This window comes from Branchiostoma floridae, chromosome 4, assembly GCF_000003815.2.
Source record: "Branchiostoma floridae strain S238N-H82 chromosome 4, Bfl_VNyyK, whole genome shotgun sequence".
Classification (NCBI taxonomy): domain Eukaryota; kingdom Metazoa; phylum Chordata; class Leptocardii; order Amphioxiformes; family Branchiostomatidae; genus Branchiostoma; species Branchiostoma floridae.
Window position 1 is genome coordinate 13,694,719 of NC_049982.1, and position 19,488 is coordinate 13,714,206.

Sequence of the window (19,488 nt, forward strand, 5' to 3'; positions counted from 1 at the left end):
CTTGATTCCAAAAGCATAGTAGGTATCCTGTTGTTAGTTTGTTGGAGGCCATATCAAGCTATGATACAGCATCGATATGAAATTGGCAAGGCTGAAAGCCATATATGGCCTAGTTCCTTGGGCCAATATAAAATTGGCGTAGAGCTATCAAATCCTAAATTTGACTTTAAGCCACCTTCCAATTTTGGTTTCAATTACCCCCCAGCAGTAAGGTTTAGAACTGGGAATAGAATGCAATTTGAACTTTAATTATCTTCGTCATTGTGACATGCTTCTTGTGATGATAACACTCATGTCTGTAACAAGTGGTTGATAAATTTTTTCAGAGGGCATTCTACAGTTAATACTTGAAACATCATGTTTGGGTACTAGGTCTTGTATCAGGTTTTAGACTTTACTGCCTAAAAAATGGCTGTTTACTGAATATCTAAAGATATCTGAAAATGCGCTAAATCTTGAATAAAGCTGATAATGCATCTCGAAATATGATCAGTGTAAAATTAAAATTAATTTTAAGATGAGGCATGACTGAATCCTTATAATTTTTCTTGTTCGAAGCAGTGACTTACCGTAGTGAGACAGTACAAGGCCATGTTTTATGGCCACAGACAAACAACCCTCTCGCAGCCAAATTACGTCCATGCACAACGCCAGAATAACAATGAAGAGCATGTGACTCACATGCGTGTGCCATCTTGTAATGTACATGTAGAGTGTAAGCACAAAGCCAACTGCTGAAATATGAGTATGCCTCCTACACGTCTATAGTTACATACTCAAGACAGGTAAACGTACATGGTATGACTTTTTTCCAATGAAAATGAAGCAAAAGTAAAATTTTATCTAAAAAAAAAAAACAGGACAAAGATACAAATCTTCAGTACCAAAAAAATTGCCATCAAAATTCCTACAAACACATAAAAGATTCCAGCACTTGATATACAACTGTACCTGAGGCGTCTTATCAATATACACAAAGAATCTCCATTGTCTTATCGTCAATCTCTCTTTCTGCCAGCATTTTCTAGGTCACGGATTTACTGGTCTTATCGTATTTCTTTGATACTCTGAGATGCTATATTTTAGTACATGGCCAAGAGGAACGATATAAATAATACTTGCCTGTGTGCACCATATCCTCCAGTTGTAAAGCCACCAACTCACTGACAGTTCTTTTGTTCCACAGCACACTGTATCATGTATTTCTGCACTAATATTATATCCCACAAATTCTCTCGCAAAGCCTGACCGCTCTTGTACTTGAACTATATTAAGAATCTTGGTTGAGCATTACCTGAACACCAGGTTACCAGTCAATGGCGCCTGTCAAGAAATCTTGGCTAGCTCTCAAAAGAACCCCCCCCAGGACTTGATGTTTAATAGAGCAACCATCCATGAATACCAGCAACATCATGGAAGTAAGTTTGGAAGGGACCAATGTTTGCCACGGTAGGGTAAAAATCCAGATATTTTTGTACATTTTGATAATTGTGTAAAACAAAATGTATGGTCAATTTCAAGTGTCTTGCATTCAAAGCACAAACAGTATAAAATGAAATATTTTATTTTGAGAAAGATACATTTAATTTTTCAGTTAGGCCACCCTCTCCGAGAATCCAGTGTCCCAAATCCCTTAGCCATCCATGTACGATATAAATTGGACATGCAAATGAAGTGAGAAGGCATCACAAGTGCCTGGGGAAATCTGCAGAAGGAGGATCAATAAGGGAATGAGGACTGAATGGCTGAAACCACTGCCAACCCCGCCTGCTGACATTTTGATAGCTTTTAAGTTTTACGCTGCCGCCAAGTCCCCAGACGTATATCTCAGAATAGCCTGCAATCTGCTTTATGTACCGCTCTGTTATGCCAAGCCCAAGGAATTTTCACAGTGAGAATAGGGGTCTTGATCCAAAGACCTCTTTTTGACACAAGCATCATTGGGAAGTTAGATCGTAATTCTGTCAAAATGATTTTAATTTAAGACAAAATCAAAGTAAGGCACAGCTGATTTCATTTACAATCTAGTCATATTTTTTCATTAAATCCCAGCTTGTTTCTTCTGTAAGTCCTCTTAAATTTGATTAAAATATATTTATAGTTATACATATATGCACAATGCTGGCATTATTAGGTCTTATGAAAGTCAGCCCACAATCGTTTTACATTTGCATATCAAAATCTAGACTTGGGGAGATCTATGTCTTTGCATCTGATTGTTCTCCGAGATTAAGCGCAGCAGAATGCACGTCATGGCTAATATAGAATGTGTCACAAGTAACTGATGACTTTCTCAGATTTTACCTACATATCTACGTCAATGTTGCTTCCACACCTCTACTGATAATCAGAGGAATTTAAGGCCGGCCCCATTTGGCTTGCTAACTTTATTACTTGCACTGGCAGCTTTCACTTATCTGTGGGGAGCAAAATGCTATGACGAATGGCTGGTGCTTTAATGGAAACCTCTCCCCATTCAAGGTCAACCAGTGATGGAAGTACATGTTTCCTGAGTATCAAGGTTAGCATTCTCCTCAGCAATCTTATTACAGCAGTATGCAGCTAGAATGACAAATAATCCTTTGTATTACTTTCATTTATTGACAAACAAGGTACTTAATTAACCTTCTTGTTGATATACAGATGACTACATCAGTCATCATCTACAGTAATTCTCAAAGACAAGTGATCAAAAGTCACAATAATTCATTGACCAAATTGAAATACTTTTTTTCTTTCTGCCAAGTCATCCTGAATGTCCTTTGTAAGTTTTACCATTTTATCTGTGATCTCAAATTCTTTTCTGCAAAGTGCTAGTGGCCATTACGAGCCCTGTAGACTGATTTTAAAATTGACAAATCTACTTCAAATTCTCTATAGTTCAGAAATCTAACAACCAAAAAGTACATGATTTTCATTTTAGTGACACTGAAGAGGAGTAATGGATGTCACTCGGAATGTCTGGAAGTAAATCTCAAATTGTTATCCATTTGCAGAGATGGAGTTGCCTCTATACATTGTTTAACTGGACATCTAACGTTCATATAACGTACATGATTATATGTCTTAACTGCATTAATTGTGATTGAATGAGGTAACACAGGCTACAACTAGTAACAGCTTTTCCACCAACTGTCAGCCGGACTAGGTAGTATCTATTGCATCTTCACTTACCCAGGCAGTGGAGGAAGTGTAGCTGACTGAGTCAGTGAGTGGGGTGCCAATGCTATTAGCCTAGGGGCACTCCACAAATTTGTGTGAGAACATCACTCAGTTTATGTGCAGTAATGAGAAACAGAGAGGCAAAGGCCAATACATTTATCAAGTTATGCAACATATTTCCAATAGTTCCCCCACTAGCCATGGAAGGGGCCTACCATTGGGATACTGCTGTCAGAAAGACAATAAGCTACAGGAAAGCTACAGGCTGCATTTCAAATGTTCTCTGAAATATCTTTGAGGATCCAGCTGTTATTGTATAAAATATACAACCATCAAAGGTCAAGATAACAGAAGAAGTAACAAAGAATAATAGGGTTCTTTCACGAAGGGTTGCCTGGGGCCTGCTATAGGAAGAACATGATAAAGGGCCAAAATAGTGGGTCTAAATCATCATATCATGACCATTGATTTCTTCAGACATTAAAGATAGCACTGCAATGCCACCTATCTGTTAAAGCTAGAATTACACTTCTTAGAATTGTATACAGACAACAGTCAGAAAATATGCAATACGGACTACCATTATCAAACTGAAAAGTATTATCACAATCTTGTACATTACAAAGTACTTTATCACACTTAATCGAATACAACATGTACTTTGGTAAGGCTGGATTTTCTTCTGCAAACAATTGCAGTCACAAGCATAAAACATATGTTAGTGAAGATGTGCGAGAGAGCCCCCTGGCAGATAAAGAAAAATCACAGGTTGACCTGGCTACTTCAAACTGCAGCCAGTTCACTAAATATTGTATCTAAATCAACCATGATAATGTTTTCTTTTACTGGTTTTAGTTATTAACTCTGATTGGGAAGAACACTCAGAAAAGAAATTGAAGCAATATTTGGCAAGAAACTTAACATGCACAATCAGACTTGTCTAAAACTCCAACTTGGTTTTAGACTCCACAGAGGCATGGTTCATTTTACATTACATGAATAAGATAGGCACAGTTTTGTGATATACAGGTGAAGTCTTGATGGAACAACCCTTACCTACCTTTACCGTTACCTTACTGTTAGGAGATTTCCTTTCTACTTAGGGTTCCCAAGCAATGGCAAATGAACACAAATTTAGATCCATTCATAGATTCTGCTATAAATAATTCATAGAACCCTAAACATTCAACAATACACCTGTCTCCTGCCCAAATTGCCTGAAAATCTGAATTTGGGACAACCATCACAGGGGCATACTATGATACAAGACCACCATAAATTAAAAGCTTGAAATACACCAGCGTAACCTGCAATATATTTGCCAGCTTTATCAATATTCACAAATAATCATCATATTTTTCTCATTTTTCCCAATCCCGCCATGTTTTTTACCAGCCCAGTATACATCTGTTTCATCCTCATCAGTTGTCAAAATATACATGCAGCAGCCTTGCCTCAACAAGCAATTGTAACCAAATGGTGCAAGAAATGCAATCTGTCCAATGTGAATCCCAAGGGACAGTTATAGAGGGAATGACTTTCCATACATAACAGGATAATAGAATTTCAGAAAAGAAATGACGGACATTGCTTTAATACATTTGCCATATTCTGTATTCTTGCTAAAAAATCTAAACAAATTGGAATGGTTATTATTCCTCTTCTATTCCCTTTAAATTCTAAAACTAAATACATCTACTAGGAAATCACGCAAGCTGCAAGAATCACCAATGTTGTGGCACAATAAAACATTACTAGTGCCAACAAATAAATCCATGCTACATTGTATACACACTGACAGTGGACTCAAAGACCTCTGTATCTATACGACAAAGACAAAGCATATTCGCCAGTAGAATGTTGCTTACCTTCAGGAACTAGATTAAGGCCCACAAGGAAAATTTCTGGTCGGACAATGGCATAGGACAAAGTCGTACGTCTTTGGCATACAATGCATCAGGCGACAGCTATCATATGAACCTTCATACGTCAATTAAAGGGTGGATATACGCTAAGACGCTCTCACCTCATGTGGATGCAAACCTTGACATTTTGACGGATAAGAAATCATGAACGACCATTAAATCAGACAAAAATTAGACATTGTTACACACAGAAAATAAACCAGAATAGTGTCTGACCCTGGTAGTCGTGAAAAACTGCACAGTTTGCAAAATACAAGTCTCCAGATTATAATGGGGGGGGGGGGAGGGGCTGCAAAATGTGCTGTCAACTTTTTTTCCTTCTAACTTTGCAATCAAGGTCCCAGGGATTGAAATTTAACCATACAAACTTGAAAAAAAAACTAACACTGACGAAACAACTGTGGGAGCAGCTGACAACAACAACCAGCAACAAAACAGCATAACAGAAGCATGTTATCACATTCAGATTCTAATGACGATTCACCGATAATACATTTAAAAATTTCGACTGTACACCATTGCAATGTAACATGAATTTAACTCCACGACAACAAAAAAATATGAACATGCAATTTATCAGCATTGGTCTGGGATTATTTTTTCTACCAATTCGACAGGAATTACTGTTGCAATCTTACAGAAATGACACCTGTTTCTTGTGTTGTCTATTTCAAACCCTGTTTCCTGTTAGACTCATGCAGGTGGACCAACAGAACAATAAAAACAGAAAGGGGCTTGTTATAATTACCGTATTCCCAAGAGTCCCCATCTGAAAAGCAAAACCAGGAATTAGTGGCAGCTTTGCCTTTGGACCAGAACATCCTTGATTCAATAACAAAATATTTGTAATACACTGAAGTAAAACAAAAGTGCACTAATTACATACCTATGCTATAGATTTGAATAGGAAAGAAAACTCTGGAAAGAGAGGACATTAAGAAATTAGCAACAGTCCAAGTGTTCTTATTTGATTAAACAAGACAGGAGCATGACTAAGTATAAACTACATGTATGCATGGCTCCACAATGATATTAATTGTTCCAACAGTACTGGTACAATGTGGCAAGAAGAACCTTGACAACTTGACCATCCCAAGATACGTAGCTCCTACATATAAGTACCAGTAAACTCGAACAATAATTTACTACAATCTTCCCTTTGGTACAGTTTTGATAATACACCTGAGCAAAGTCTAACAGCAAAAACCACACCAATGTAAAAGCATGTAATTTCACAGCACATCTTGCAGAGAGTGGAACGTACATTTGAGATTAGAGAGTCGCCAAATGTTACCAAACCGTAGGGAGCAGCTGATGCATTTACAGTATGTCTTGTTCAGTGAATGCAAAAGACAGTATGGGCCTGCAGCCCTGCACTGAGTAATCTTCTCCTCAACCGCAATTTCAGTTACATGTACCTAAGCACAAGACAGGAAACTTTGATCCCATTACTTTAGTGATATTATGCCACGTGGTACCGAATAGGTTGTCTTCTTGAGGATCAAAGCCTGATCCGTAAAATGCCAGAACACTATTTGATGTTATGTTTTTTTTCACAACTTCACGGTGTCATGTTTTTATCTTATGTAGGGCATAATCAGTATCAACACGCACTCTATAATTACTTAGAAAATAACCCCACGATGAAAATGTAGATAAAATTATCAGAAACATGTAGCAAGGCACAGGCAAGGGGACAAGGAATAACTTAACCAACTGGGTTTAATATGCGAAATACTTTTGTTAATAGCCTACATAGCAATCCATGTACAAGGTCACGTTTCTCCCAATGCTGATTGGTTTAAGATATGCTAAAATCCATCAAAAATTGATTGGTAAGAAACCTGAATATACCATGGTGCTAGACTTCTTACTTACACTGTCAGTATATTCGCCAGTACAAATTCTAAAAATGGCTATACAAGTTGGAAAAATAACACTATTGTAAACTTTGGCTCAAAGCCAAACTGTCCCTAACTGGCCTTAGGTATCTACACTTTATGCACCCATTTCAGGACATCATGACGGAAGGTAAATAAGATACATGGCTAGGTCAGAACCAAGATCAGAATCACCCCATCTTATCTCCTACAATGTAACACTTGGCCTTTTGGATTGTTTTATTCCAGGCTAGTTCAGGCCACGCTGGCTAGAAGCCAAATAGAAAAATAAAAACCACACCCTCTGGACATAGGGTTTGCGCTATTGGGGATAAAGAATTACAATGTATAATGTTTATTATAAATGACCCAAAATGTCAAAGGTAACCTGTGGAAAATTTTACTTTGGCTAATATTTGATATATTTGTGTCACTTATTTTAATTATAGAAAAAGTGTTAAACATGAAGTGTTGACTATTGCATGTGACAAGTATGAACCAATAAATATAACACCTTCTCTGAGAAGGACAATACTTAATTGTGAATTTTACCTTTTAAATTCACAACACTGAAAGCTACTTCTGGACTATTTGTAACCAAACATCATGTGCATGTCCTTCTGCAAGGGACTCTAGTTTAGTTCCACTTGGATCTAAATGTAAGGGGACTGTTGAACAAGACTCTCTCTAGACCAGATTAGAACTTGTGCCTTCTGGAGACATACCAGGATCCACTCTCACCTGTGCAAACCACCTGGTGGCACTAATGATTAACTGGCCTTGATATTTGCTCAGCTTTACCTACTCAGTCTATAAAAGCTCTATGAGTTTTCTAACTTTTGTATGTGACTCCAGTCAATGAACTTGTCTGTTACATGATACAATCTCCAAACAATTTCCCACAACTTGAGGAGACTCTTAACGTAATTAGGATCTAAGCTGCGAGCTACTGAGGAAGACCACTGCTTGTCAGATAGCATCTGTTAAATTGCAGACTTTGTTCAAACTTGGAGGCATAGAGATGATCACAGCATCCAAAGCTTATTTCCATTGCAAGAGACTATAAGTATAACAATTTGATCAGCCAAGGTAATTTCCCTATAACGATCCTTCTGAAACACTGATCTTTGGTCTTCTTATACAGATTCTATAAATCTACGTTGGTAGTAGGTACATGCTGCATATGCAAACAAACCTTAATAACATTAATATATGGCAACTGTCACTTTATTCTATGCAAAACTGTGCTACATTAACTTATGCATGGTCCATGACATGGACAGGATGTCCCTGTCCTTGATCCAGACTGTATGTTGATGAGGTGCATAAAAATAAACTTCACATGATACAACACTAACAACAGCCATCAAAATGATTATGGATCAAAGTTGAAAGTACATAGCAAGACAAATAATGAACTTGTGACATCGATGCAATACACATGACATATGTTTTTTGCAACCATGTGTCAAATTATCAATTAGCAAAACAGACCACTTCTTGTTGTATTGTATTTGTATACTAATAGTAATACAATACGCAACTGCGGGTACTATGGTAGCAACAAAATTTATTACAAAATTTTTCAAAGTTTGGTCTAGCACAAAGACCAGTGTGTCACAATGAGAAAATGTTACTTTTAAGTTTGACAATTAAGTTTTCACACCTCGCTCTTACAGATACTGTTGACAGTTGTCGAATGCGAAACGAGTTTACCAGAAACAAGGTTTGAAGAACGTTACATGACATAACACAAAAGATGGGGGAGGGGGACGTTGGCTTGTCCAGTTGTCAACTATACTGTGGCGTTATTTCCCAGCATAACAAATGAGCTGACGACAAAAAATACACATGTGTTAACATACGATTGATTTGACAGACGGGTACATGGTCACAGTAATGTTATAACGGATATGTGTAGCTAGGAAGTACCTGGGTCCACTGACAGGTAGTGATGGGGAGGGGCCTCACCTTCAGTAACGTCCTCTTCCACAGTCCCTTTCACCTGGGAGAAGCACCACTGTATGTCACCACCACCTGAGGAATAAACACGATATTACATTAGATATTCTTGTATTCAATGTAGCATGTTGCAAACACGTACCTGAAAATGTGATCACCGCGGTTTGTCCAGGTTGTTGGCTCACTGTCAAATACGGTATTGTTTTTGTACTAGACACCTACCAGCCATAATTGTCCTCTACCAAGAATCTTTGACTCCTTGAGATATTCTGTAGGTGCAGTGTTTGCTCCTAGGGCGACACTGGGCAGAGGATGTGAGCCGATTGTGGCGGGATCCCTCCCAACAAGAAACCCCCGGGCCACAGAGATTTCAAAATGGCGCACTTCTTGAACACTGCTCGGTGATGACGTCAACAGCACAGCATGTTGGGTAATTCTAACTTTCACTTGCACAGTGGCGGCTGCGCCACGAAATCCGAAATTCAGAGGAGAATGCTACAGAATAGTCCTCTCTTTGTTGGCCCAGTTTAGTTTCTTTGCTTCACTCCCTTTCTTCCTGTGTATATTTTCTGATTTCCCAATACACTCAGCATTTAAACTTTACTGCATTTGGTCCCCAGGCAGTAGACATAGCGATACATCATAACCAAGGAGCTTTAGAAGCTCCTTGATCATAACGTAGGCTACCATAGTCCCCGACCCTCCTGATGAGGATGGGACTAGGTGAGGTGAGGTGATCATAACGTAACATGATCCTCCTAGTTGCTCTTTTGCTGATATAGTCGTCCTACTACACGGTGGTTAAAGTTTAAAGTTAAAGTTTAAGGTTAAAGTTTCCGGCTCATAGTCCCAATGTTCAAGTTTTTCGCGTTTCTTACGTATACGCACCCGTACGACTGATCACGACTCCTTCGAGCAGGACAGCAGTGAATCGCAACTCAATGAAAGTAGATATGTCGTCATGCATATATTCATTATTGCCTGAAATCTACATGAAACGTCACTTCTTAAAAATCAAGGAGGTTTAACCAAGGACAAGAAATTGACTGAGGGAGTAACCAATTTGAATCGGTCAAAGACTCAAACCAAGGAGCTTTTATGATCTCAATTGATCACGTCACAGATCATTGCTCACAGAATGTACCGAAACATTATTCCAACGAAGTAAGAATAAGTTCATTGTCCTGTATGTTCATAGCGCTGTTGTCTATCAATTAAAATCCCGAGTTGTTCCCTGATAATCATTTTTCTATCATTATTTTTTCGTGATTTTCCTGATCGCTAGTAGCGTGCGCGGTTTCAGCCGCGCACTTCTTACCATTTCCTGCGTCTGCAATTGCCCATTCGGATAAGACGCCTCTCACTCTCCGTCCCACGTCTTCGCCCATTCTATTACACATTTCGTACGTAGCGGCCAACATCGCACATCATACACAGGATAATCAGATCACTTCAACTTGAAATTTTTCCATTTCATATTTGTTACATCATTACTTGTCATCTGTTCCAGAACGGCTGCCCTTAAATCACCCCAGTTTAAGTTAAATCTCTATTGAGGAACGTAAACGTTCCCGTCACTTGGAGTCGCTGAATACGGATAGAACGGGTTGTTAATGTTATGTGAACTTATTTTTCACTTGGCCATCGCTGTCGGTCGGGCATGCTGAGCTGAGGTACACGATACAATTGAGCACTTGACTGGGAAACTCGGGTGGCTGCTCGATAGCCTCTTTCGCAGACTTCGAGTGTGGCTGGCCGGGCTTTTATTTGGGCTTGTTCGGCAGTTTCAAAGTTGGCTTTGGTGCTCTAATGCAGGGAAATGTAGTTTGCCGAGGAAGTGAGTTTGCCGAGGAAGTGAGTTTGCCGTGGAAGGGAGTTTCGGGGCGCACAATTTGTACCTGCATGACGTCATGATATATTGTATCCAATCATGCCTAGTTGTTCTTAATCATATGACCTACTACTAGTCTAGTTAACATAGTTACTAAACAGTACGTCAGTGGTTACGTAGGCACACCCGGTTTATTTGGGGTTTCAATAGGAGGCGGCACACCCTCAACCCCTCAAGTCTAACGACCATCTCTTCCAAGGAATTATCCTGAAGCAAAATAACTGTATATGAGGTGAGAGGATATTCCTTCAGCTACAAGACCAACTGAGTTCCGATCCTTCGACTTCTCTAATTTTGATAAGTTAGAGGGACAAAATATTAAACATCAAAAACAATGCACAAAATCGGGCATTTTGGCATTGGAGACATGAAGATGATTTTCCGGCAGACACAACTGATACTGTTAGAAAGAGGGAAACCTAGCGAGTAACGTTACTCCAAAATTCTAGTACTACAGATCTTTTAATGATTTAATCATCCACGACGCGCGGCATTGCAACTTGGCTTACTCTCCAAGCAGAGGTTGAGTCGCGTAGATATAGTAGTGTTGGAAGGAGGACCAAAGACGGAGACACACAGACACACGTCACACTTGTACGACGATCAAGACAAGACTGACTTTATTTTGAATCACATTACTGGTCGCGTTCTGGCGGTTCTAGAACACCCTTCTCCGAACGGGGCCACCGCCCGTTCGAGCACGTCGAGTTGTTGTTGTTTACTCCGAAGAAGGGCCGCCAGAACGCGACAGTTACAATAAACAAATTCAAATACAATTACATAATATACGATACAATACAATACATAACAGTAGTACTACTAGTAGTCGGTAAAATATAAAATAAATTTTTCCCAGGCCCTGTGTAATTTTTCCGACTTCTACATCTACGCGACTCAACCTCTGCTTGGAGAGTACTGGCTTTCGCAGCGCCTCAGAGGTCAATCTAGCCTGTTTACAGCGCGCACGAAGTTTCAGAAATGGGAGTCGGGCCAAAAACACAATTTGCACCAAAAACCGAAAACACACCATTTCCCATGCGCTTTTCAGCCATGTTAGCGTTTAATCAGTTTGCAGTAAATAAAGAGAAATGTAAACTCAAACACAGACCCTCAGAAGTATTTCGTCCCTTTTTTTTGTCGCGCACCTCGCCCTTGTCGCGGGAGAACTGAGGTGTGCTCCGTTGCGGACTTTTACAAATTTGAAGGGGGGATCAGTCATACTGCTCAGAAAAAAAATCTGTACAGTAACGCTAGAAGGCAGATAAGAATAAAGCAGATAATCATAATATGATAAATAACATATATTTATATAAATAGAAAAACAAAATAGCACCATGAGTTGAGAAATTTATACACAAACGTTTGATCACACCCATGTTGACCCACCAGCTGATCACCACATCGTCCGTTCTTTTGACGTCATTCGGAAATTTCCCGCCAAAAGAAAAGTTGCGGGATTGATTGCGATGGCTGTTCGAGGCAGTGCAAGGAGGTTAAAGAAAGAGCTCCTTGGGCAGTGTAAATTCTCTTTTTTCGCAAGATTTTGTCGAGCCAATCATTTATGAGGTAATTACCTCCTTGGTCGAGCAGAGCCAATGAAGAACGTAAAATGGAAAACCACGGAGGAACAAGGAGGTGAGATTACTAGTAGAGGTCTAAGTCATTTCCACCTGAGCAAAGTGAGAAAAGCCATGTACACTTTAATAAGTGTACAAACATCGGTGTCACGACAGGTTTTGAACCCAGGAATACAGGGTTCTGGTCAAACAAGTTGCCATTAATGCCATGTGACCCCAACCTTTTTGGTCACTATTGAACTTTGTATGGGGCTAAAACTTATAAGTTACCCCTTGAGAATAGTTTATTTTCAATACTTTTATTCAACCGCTAGTCCTTAAAAGCACACAATGCAGCATTAGAGCATCAAATTGAAAATACTCTGGAGAAGACAATCGGTAGGGTATTGACATTTACTTCACCATACTGCTAGCACATTTGTATATTATTTCACACTTTGGAAAGAATGCACAAACATGCCGCAAATGGCTCCCTTTATTTATTGTACCCCACAATAAATTGGCACAGGAGCGAGCCACTAAGGATTTCCCATCAGTAATTTTTGGTGATTTCTGAATGTGTGAAGTCACTGAGCACATTGAATCTGATTCGCTTGTTCGCAAATGGAAACCTGATTTGATCAAGTGATGTTATTGGGTTTTTTGTTATTGGGTGGGCCGACTACTCACTCTTTGCAGCCAGGGGCTGAATTGCAAGGAGCTTACAATAGGCGGGGCTAAATCCCAAGGGTCTGGAGCGAGCTGCCATTCGGCGCCACTCAGGTGACCTCAATGCGACTGTCGCAAGTGTCTGGAGCGAGCTGCCATTCGGCGCCACTCAGGTGACCTCAATACGACAGTAATTGCCCCAGGTGCGGCCAAGGTACTGTAGGTTTTGAACCGCTCACACCGCACCATCGCACATGTGGCGGGTTCTTTAACGAGCCCGGGGTATGGCTCTCCCCAGACACGGGACCTCCATTTAACGTCCTATCCGAGGGACGACTCATTTTCACTTGAGTAAAGTGAGGAAAGTCGTGTAAAGTGCCTTTCCCAAGGGCACAAGATCGGCAGCACGGCAGGCGGATTCGATCCCGCAACCTCTCGGTCACGAGGCGAACACAATACCACTGTGCCACGCGGTCTTCACAGAGTCTGATGATATCTCTTGAAGTGGGAATCATCAGTCATGTTTGCATTATACGTCACATCTTTGCTCCATGAAGGTCCCTATGCAATAGGATAGTGTTATTTAAATTTACTGTGTGTAAAAATGACTTGAAAATGAATTTGAAAAAAAAATTAGTTTCAATGCCTTATTGCCGCCCTAATATTGCATTGGGTGCCTTAAATTCATTTATTGTGATTTGAAGCTTTTTTTTAGTGGCTAACTACATCGCTGATGATGACAACAAAATAAATTTTGAATAACTTCAGTGAACAGTTTTGTGCTCATATTTTACTGCATGGAGGAAAGTTGGCAGCTAGAATAAGATTTTTCAATTACTTACAGAAGGAAATTTAAACAAAATGCCAGATGAGAAGTACTATTACTTGTTGTTGCCGAATCACGGTGTTGAAGTGTCCAGACATCACTGGATAACTCAGACAAAGCCATGGAGGGTCTCAATTTTACATTACAGGAAGATCAGTGGCTCAGTTTACGTTGAATTAAACATTACATTTTTAGGTAAATGTATTTTCATTCCCTTGGTACTCACTAGTAGTGGAAGATCTTGTCAAAATGTTTAGATGGAGAACTTTAAGGAAATGTACATGTTGCTCTATTTTTATCTTTATTTTTCAGTTGTGGAGAAAAAAGAGCCCCTGATGACTATGACGTGGCAAACAAGAAACAAAGAACTGAACGTTTTATGAGCAAGAGTCAACTACAGGACACTAAGAGTTCAGGACAGTCTGAACCTGGCAATCAGCTGGTGCCCTACCAACATCTACCAATACATACCTTACATACAGAGAACTTTGAGTGCAGTAACCACAGCAAGATAGAGTTATATTCATTGATGGTAAAGAACATCAGCAGGAGGTGCACAGCAGTTACTTTAAATCCAATACAACCTGAAAGGATGATACATATCATCCTAGAGAGTGCAGAGGCATCAGATGAATTTGTACAGCCCTTAGTTGCTTCTGGCTTGATCGAGGTAGACAAGATACAAGACACATACTATTTTGGTGCAGCAAGGGACTGTATTGTTACTGTCGGTTGGGTAGATAATCTTGATCACAAGGATGATATGTATGGGTACGTTGCTGGACTGGAACAACTAAGCAACAACAAGGAATCCACTATCATAGTGCTTACATCAGGAAAAGCAACCAATGCAGGGGTCAAGATGGGGCAGGTCGTACCAATTGGAAACCTGATTTCCTTCTCGAATGATGTTGAGTCTAGAACATCATTGTTGGGTCCAACATTCAATACCTTCAACCCAGAGAATAAACGCCTTATGGAGTTGTTACATGACCAGACCAGACCAGATGTGTGGTACAGGCAGCGACCCAGTGCTGTCTGCATGGATACAAGTCAGAATGTGCGGTGCAGTGTAGTTATAGACAGACATCCTATTTTCTTGAGAAAACTTTTGGAACATTTTCGTGGAAATGACATCTGTGTGATAGTTGCTATCAATGAAGACATGGAGCATAATGGAGCCATGGACCACAGGGCAATGCAGAATGCCATCACCATGTTGCACACATTCCTGGCAGCTGGAATAGATACAGGTAGGAGCAGTTAAACAGATTTGTGTGTAGACATTTCACATTAACCCTCAAACCACCGTAGCTTTTTTGTGACGTAGATTACCGTATGGGGTCAAAACTGACCCCAAAACGTTTTGTACAAATACAGCTTTTTGTGTGAATCTTTTTGTGATTTGTATATATGTATAGTTTCATTAATCTATGTGGGACAGTCTGACATGATTAGGTGAGAATACTTCTAGCTCATTATCATAATTTATGCAAAAGATCATGAGGACCACATCTTGCACCAACGCTATTCAAACCGGGAAGGAGGTTTTTGATGCCAGTACCAACTTCAATGCCATATAGTGCCTGAATGGCTTATGCTAGGGCCACCGAACTTGGTAACTTTTTAGAAAATGTTAATAGCAAACATTTTCAGTGAACAAAATATGTTCATCATTTTTTACGTTGCCATGGCAACGGAATTCTGACAGACATATTTATCACGAAATTCTCTAATTTTGTATTAAACATTTTAGTTTTAAGGTTTTCTTGGCAAATAACAATTATTTATCACATCTTACAAAATTCAACATAAATTTCAGGACTCAATATTCATAATTTATGCTAATTTGATGACGTCATCAGGCAAAATCCAAGATGGCGACCGATATTACCTAGATGACGTCATAATGTCGTCATATGACATGAAAATGGCACAAAAGTTGGTACAATAATTTTGGCTTACATTTACATCATTCTCTGAAAATTTCGTGATCCTACCGGAAGTAGTTTAGGTGTGGGTCGCAAAAGTTTGTTTAAAAAAACGCTGGGGTCAGTTTTGACCCCACTGGACCATGTAGAAACTTTCGAGGATAACTCAATCAACAATAAGTCAATCTCGGTAAAAACGTACAAGAAGTTATAGGACAGATATATAAACAAACTCCTGGAAGGAAATTTGTTTTCAACTAGAAATGACATAATGGCACACATTGATATGTGCCTGGGGTCAGTTTTGACCCCATACGGTGGTTTGAGGGTTAAAATTGCTGAGAAAATGTTTCTTAGCTTGTGAAATTGTAAGTGTACTACCAGTAAGCCTAAGATTTAAAAGTGCTGAAAATTACATGTTATTGATAATGAAAGCCAGCTTATCACTAATTGAATATATCCTGTACTGTCACTTGTTCTAAGATTAAATATTTTTTAACCTTATTTTGTCATTTCAGTGTTTCCTCAGGTAGGGCTGGTCAGAAAAGAGCATACAGAAACAACCTGCAGGCAACTATGTAACACAGCCCACACTGACCGTATACGTACCACTGCTGAAATAAAGGTATATTTTAGTTTTCCAGTGTTCTGATTTTGTTTCTCTATCATGCACTATATGTTCTGCTACTGCAGTGGTCTATTTTCTATATGCTTCCTCAATTTGTGACCAGTGTAAAATGTGGAGCCAAAAGGCTACCTCAGTGGGTAGATTAATGTGAATTGACTGATGATAGCACCTGTCGACATGATCTTTGTAGCAAGGCTGATGACCTTTGTTGCATTTTCTCTTGGAGTGAATGGGTTTGAAATTTTGCTTTTCAGTCTCCAACCAGTTACCAACTGCCTGAAACTCCGGACTCTCAGCGACAAACTAATACTACAAAGGACATTCCTCCATCAGTTGAGCCGGCACTTATCAGTTCAAACAAGCTTACTGACATTCTGCTGCTGGAGGTGGCAAAAAGGTTACTAGCAAGTGATGCTATTGACTTAGGTGTGGCCCTTGGACAAGAACGGAGAAAAGCAAAAAATCTTGTCAATTCATGTGGCCAGCAATCTGATGCGGCAGCAGTACAGGAAGTGCTGCATGCCTGGAGGGATTCAGTAGGGAGAAATGCCACTCCAAACAAGCTGATTGATGCATTAAGGGTCATTGAAAAAACTGATGTTGCGGATCTTGTCCTCTCAAGAGTTACTATGTACTCTTAGTTCAGGGGAATCAGTGCAATATTCCAATGTAATAATATAGTATACAAATGTACTATAGTATAGTATAGTATAGTATAGTATAGTATAGATGCTTTAGTACCTGCTCACTGTACAGATTTTAATGGATAGTGTAATGACTTTTTAGAAGAAATATTGTAATGTTGCAGAAATATTATCAACTGCTCTCTAGAATGGTTTCTTTAGTGAATCGAGGGGGAGACAAAAAAGGTAATGAGCTGAAAACATCTCATCATCATAGATGTCACACATGACAATGCTCAGGATCTCTAGACTTGAAATGAAATTTCAGAGGATCAAGGTCACTCCTCTTGCAGCTTTTGATACTATCCTATGCTACCGTAGGATCTGCTTGGAAATTACTGAGGTCTTCAAAGTAGTTCTCAATGGGTATTTGGTACTACCATTTTCTATATAATACAAATGAATCTATAGGATTAAAACTGCATTTTGATCATCAAACTTCATTTACATCTGTCATTTATGACTACTTCTCTATCAGAAGATAATGAGACATTATTCACAATACACACTAGCAATTGACACTTGCAGACCTTTAATAATCATTTAGAACATAAAACAATTTACAGCTTTTCACAGATAGTGTAAGGACAGGTTTTGTATGTGTACTTGTGAAAGCAAAGAACATGTCTGTAAAATTATGTAACCTTCTTGCAGTGTATTTATGGTCATATAGAATGACTACAGTACTTGTATAGCTTTCCAACACATTTACATATTTTTTTCTGTAACAATAATACAACCTTTACAAGATGCACTCAAAAGCCAACATTTTTCTGCAAGACCCTCCCCCCCATCCCAACTGAATCATAATCCCTACTAACACCTTTATCCCCATCTATGCTGCAGAAAATCTTAACTTCTGTAGTGATCCCTAAATAAAAATCAACCTTGGAAATATTACATCGCAACTGCAATACTTTAAGTGCACAAGACTGAATGTTACGAATTGTACCTTTCTAAGATAAGGAAGCCAAGACAAACAGGTTTCATTAAGATACAATGTGTATCAAATGTGTGTTTTCTTCACCAACCAGTGGTCAGTGGCTCACAAGGAAAACTTTCTACCACTTGAGCTAAAAATTGGCAGCATGATGTAACCCCTGAACAGCTAGTAGTAACTGTAAATTGAGCCATGTGTTTAAGGCATTATGAACAGCCCATAGGTCATTATTGTTTCAAAGATGAATCAAAGGTTTTAGAAAGCCTCGTAATGTGCCTCTAATCTGGATATATTTACATGTGTAGATCGCTGGCCCACCTCTTGCACCCAAGGCCCTGTTTTGAAGAAATAGGAAGGTGTTCTGCTAACTTGAAACATCAGGCTTAACAATTCACACAGTTTGGTTTCTTTCTAATTGGAAAATTATAAAAAAAAGAGTAAGCTAAACGGTTTGGAAGTATGTTCATGACTACCTTGTTAATAGCACTGTTAGAGATCTATCTATATACAATTCTAAAATTTTTTTTAGTGCACTTTTAACAGCAAGGACTCTGAGAAGCTCTAAATCTAAGACAATGCTAGAATTTTGCAGCTTTCTCCTGCCATGATTTCGGAGATACAGTCAAAAGCAGTATGGAACATCGAAAGATTGCAAGTTCCATGGTACATATCAAAAGCCAAAAGCATGTCAAAAGTTGTATTGGTGCAATTATTGAGAATTCTATCTCGAGTTGGACAATACAAACTTTGGCCTACCAAAGAAATGCCCCTAAGCTGGAAAATTACTTGTTTGAGAATACACAGTCCACAATTGGCTCCTGGCTGAGATTCAGTGAAAATAAATTGAAACACTGTGCATCGGCTTGTATTTCATCAGCCTAACCAGTTCCCCACCAGCACACCTACTGTAGTGGTTTCTTGCTGAGCAATTGTGAACTCAGTAACACAAAATGGCCCTTCAAGTCATTTCTCCAATCTTTCACACCTCGCTACATCAGTAATATCCTCATTATTTGAGTGGCTGAACTATGCTTGAAAGTGCTTCACTGACACATCTTAATCAGATGTGCCTGATCATCATCACTTGCTTCGGGTGCACTTCTGAGCTACCGCTTCTTCCAACACTTTAACAGCTTGTATAGCTTACAGTACAGGAAGGATACAACTCTTTCCAACCTTACAGTACTACGTTTAACGCTTGTAAACATAATAGAATTAATAGATTTTGTTTTGAGCTAACAAAATGCATCCCAAGATGTAAGTCTATTGCTTTCCACTTATGTCCCTATGTTGTCTAAAGATTGCTTGACAAGGCTAATGGAGGGAGGACTAGTTTAACGCAGGTAGGCGTCTCTCGGTAGGCCTACAGGATATTCACACCAGCAGACTGGATACAAGATGCGCTTCCTGCGATCACGTGCTGTAGCAAAACACA

At 39.2% G+C, this 19,488-nt stretch overlaps 3 protein-coding genes across 5 annotated transcripts in view; 1 reads left to right on the plus strand and 2 right to left on the minus strand.

Moving 5' to 3' along the window:
* The window catches only part of LOC118413024 (serine/threonine-protein phosphatase 2A 55 kDa regulatory subunit B beta isoform-like), a gene marked incomplete in the record, with an annotated part of 34,409 nt that extends 25,054 nt beyond the window's left edge, over positions 1-9,355 (minus strand). The window contains 3 exon segments of the mRNA XM_035816152.1: positions 5,836-5,856; positions 8,900-9,004; positions 9,152-9,355. Coding sequence (XP_035672045.1) covers positions 5,836-5,856; positions 8,900-9,004; positions 9,152-9,158 — 133 coding nt within the window.
* A 1,585-nt stretch (positions 9,356-10,940) lies between these two features.
* On the plus strand, positions 10,941-18,480 carry LOC118413025. 2 transcript variants are annotated; one of them, XM_035816153.1, is made up of 5 exons: positions 12,236-12,298; positions 12,333-12,455; positions 14,184-15,124; positions 16,321-16,427; positions 16,685-18,480. In XM_035816153.1, the coding sequence occupies exons 2-5, from the start codon at positions 12,430-12,432 to the stop codon at positions 17,069-17,071; spliced, it is 1,461 nt and encodes a 486-aa protein (XP_035672046.1). In that variant the 5' UTR covers positions 12,236-12,298; positions 12,333-12,429; the 3' UTR covers positions 17,072-18,480. The 2 variants fall into 2 exon arrangements, with proteins under 2 accessions (XP_035672047.1, XP_035672046.1); XM_035816154.1 differs by lacking the exons at positions 12,236-12,298; positions 12,333-12,455 and adding an exon at positions 10,941-11,052.
* The window catches only part of LOC118413023 (F-box/WD repeat-containing protein 11-like), a 14,043-nt gene continuing 12,185 nt past the window's right edge, over positions 17,631-19,488 (minus strand). For both annotated transcript variants that reach the window (XM_035816150.1, XM_035816149.1), the window contains one exon: positions 17,631-19,473. In XM_035816150.1, coding sequence (XP_035672043.1) covers positions 19,467-19,473 — 7 coding nt within the window. In that variant the 3' untranslated portion in view covers positions 17,631-19,466. The remainder of the gene's footprint in view (positions 19,474-19,488) is intronic.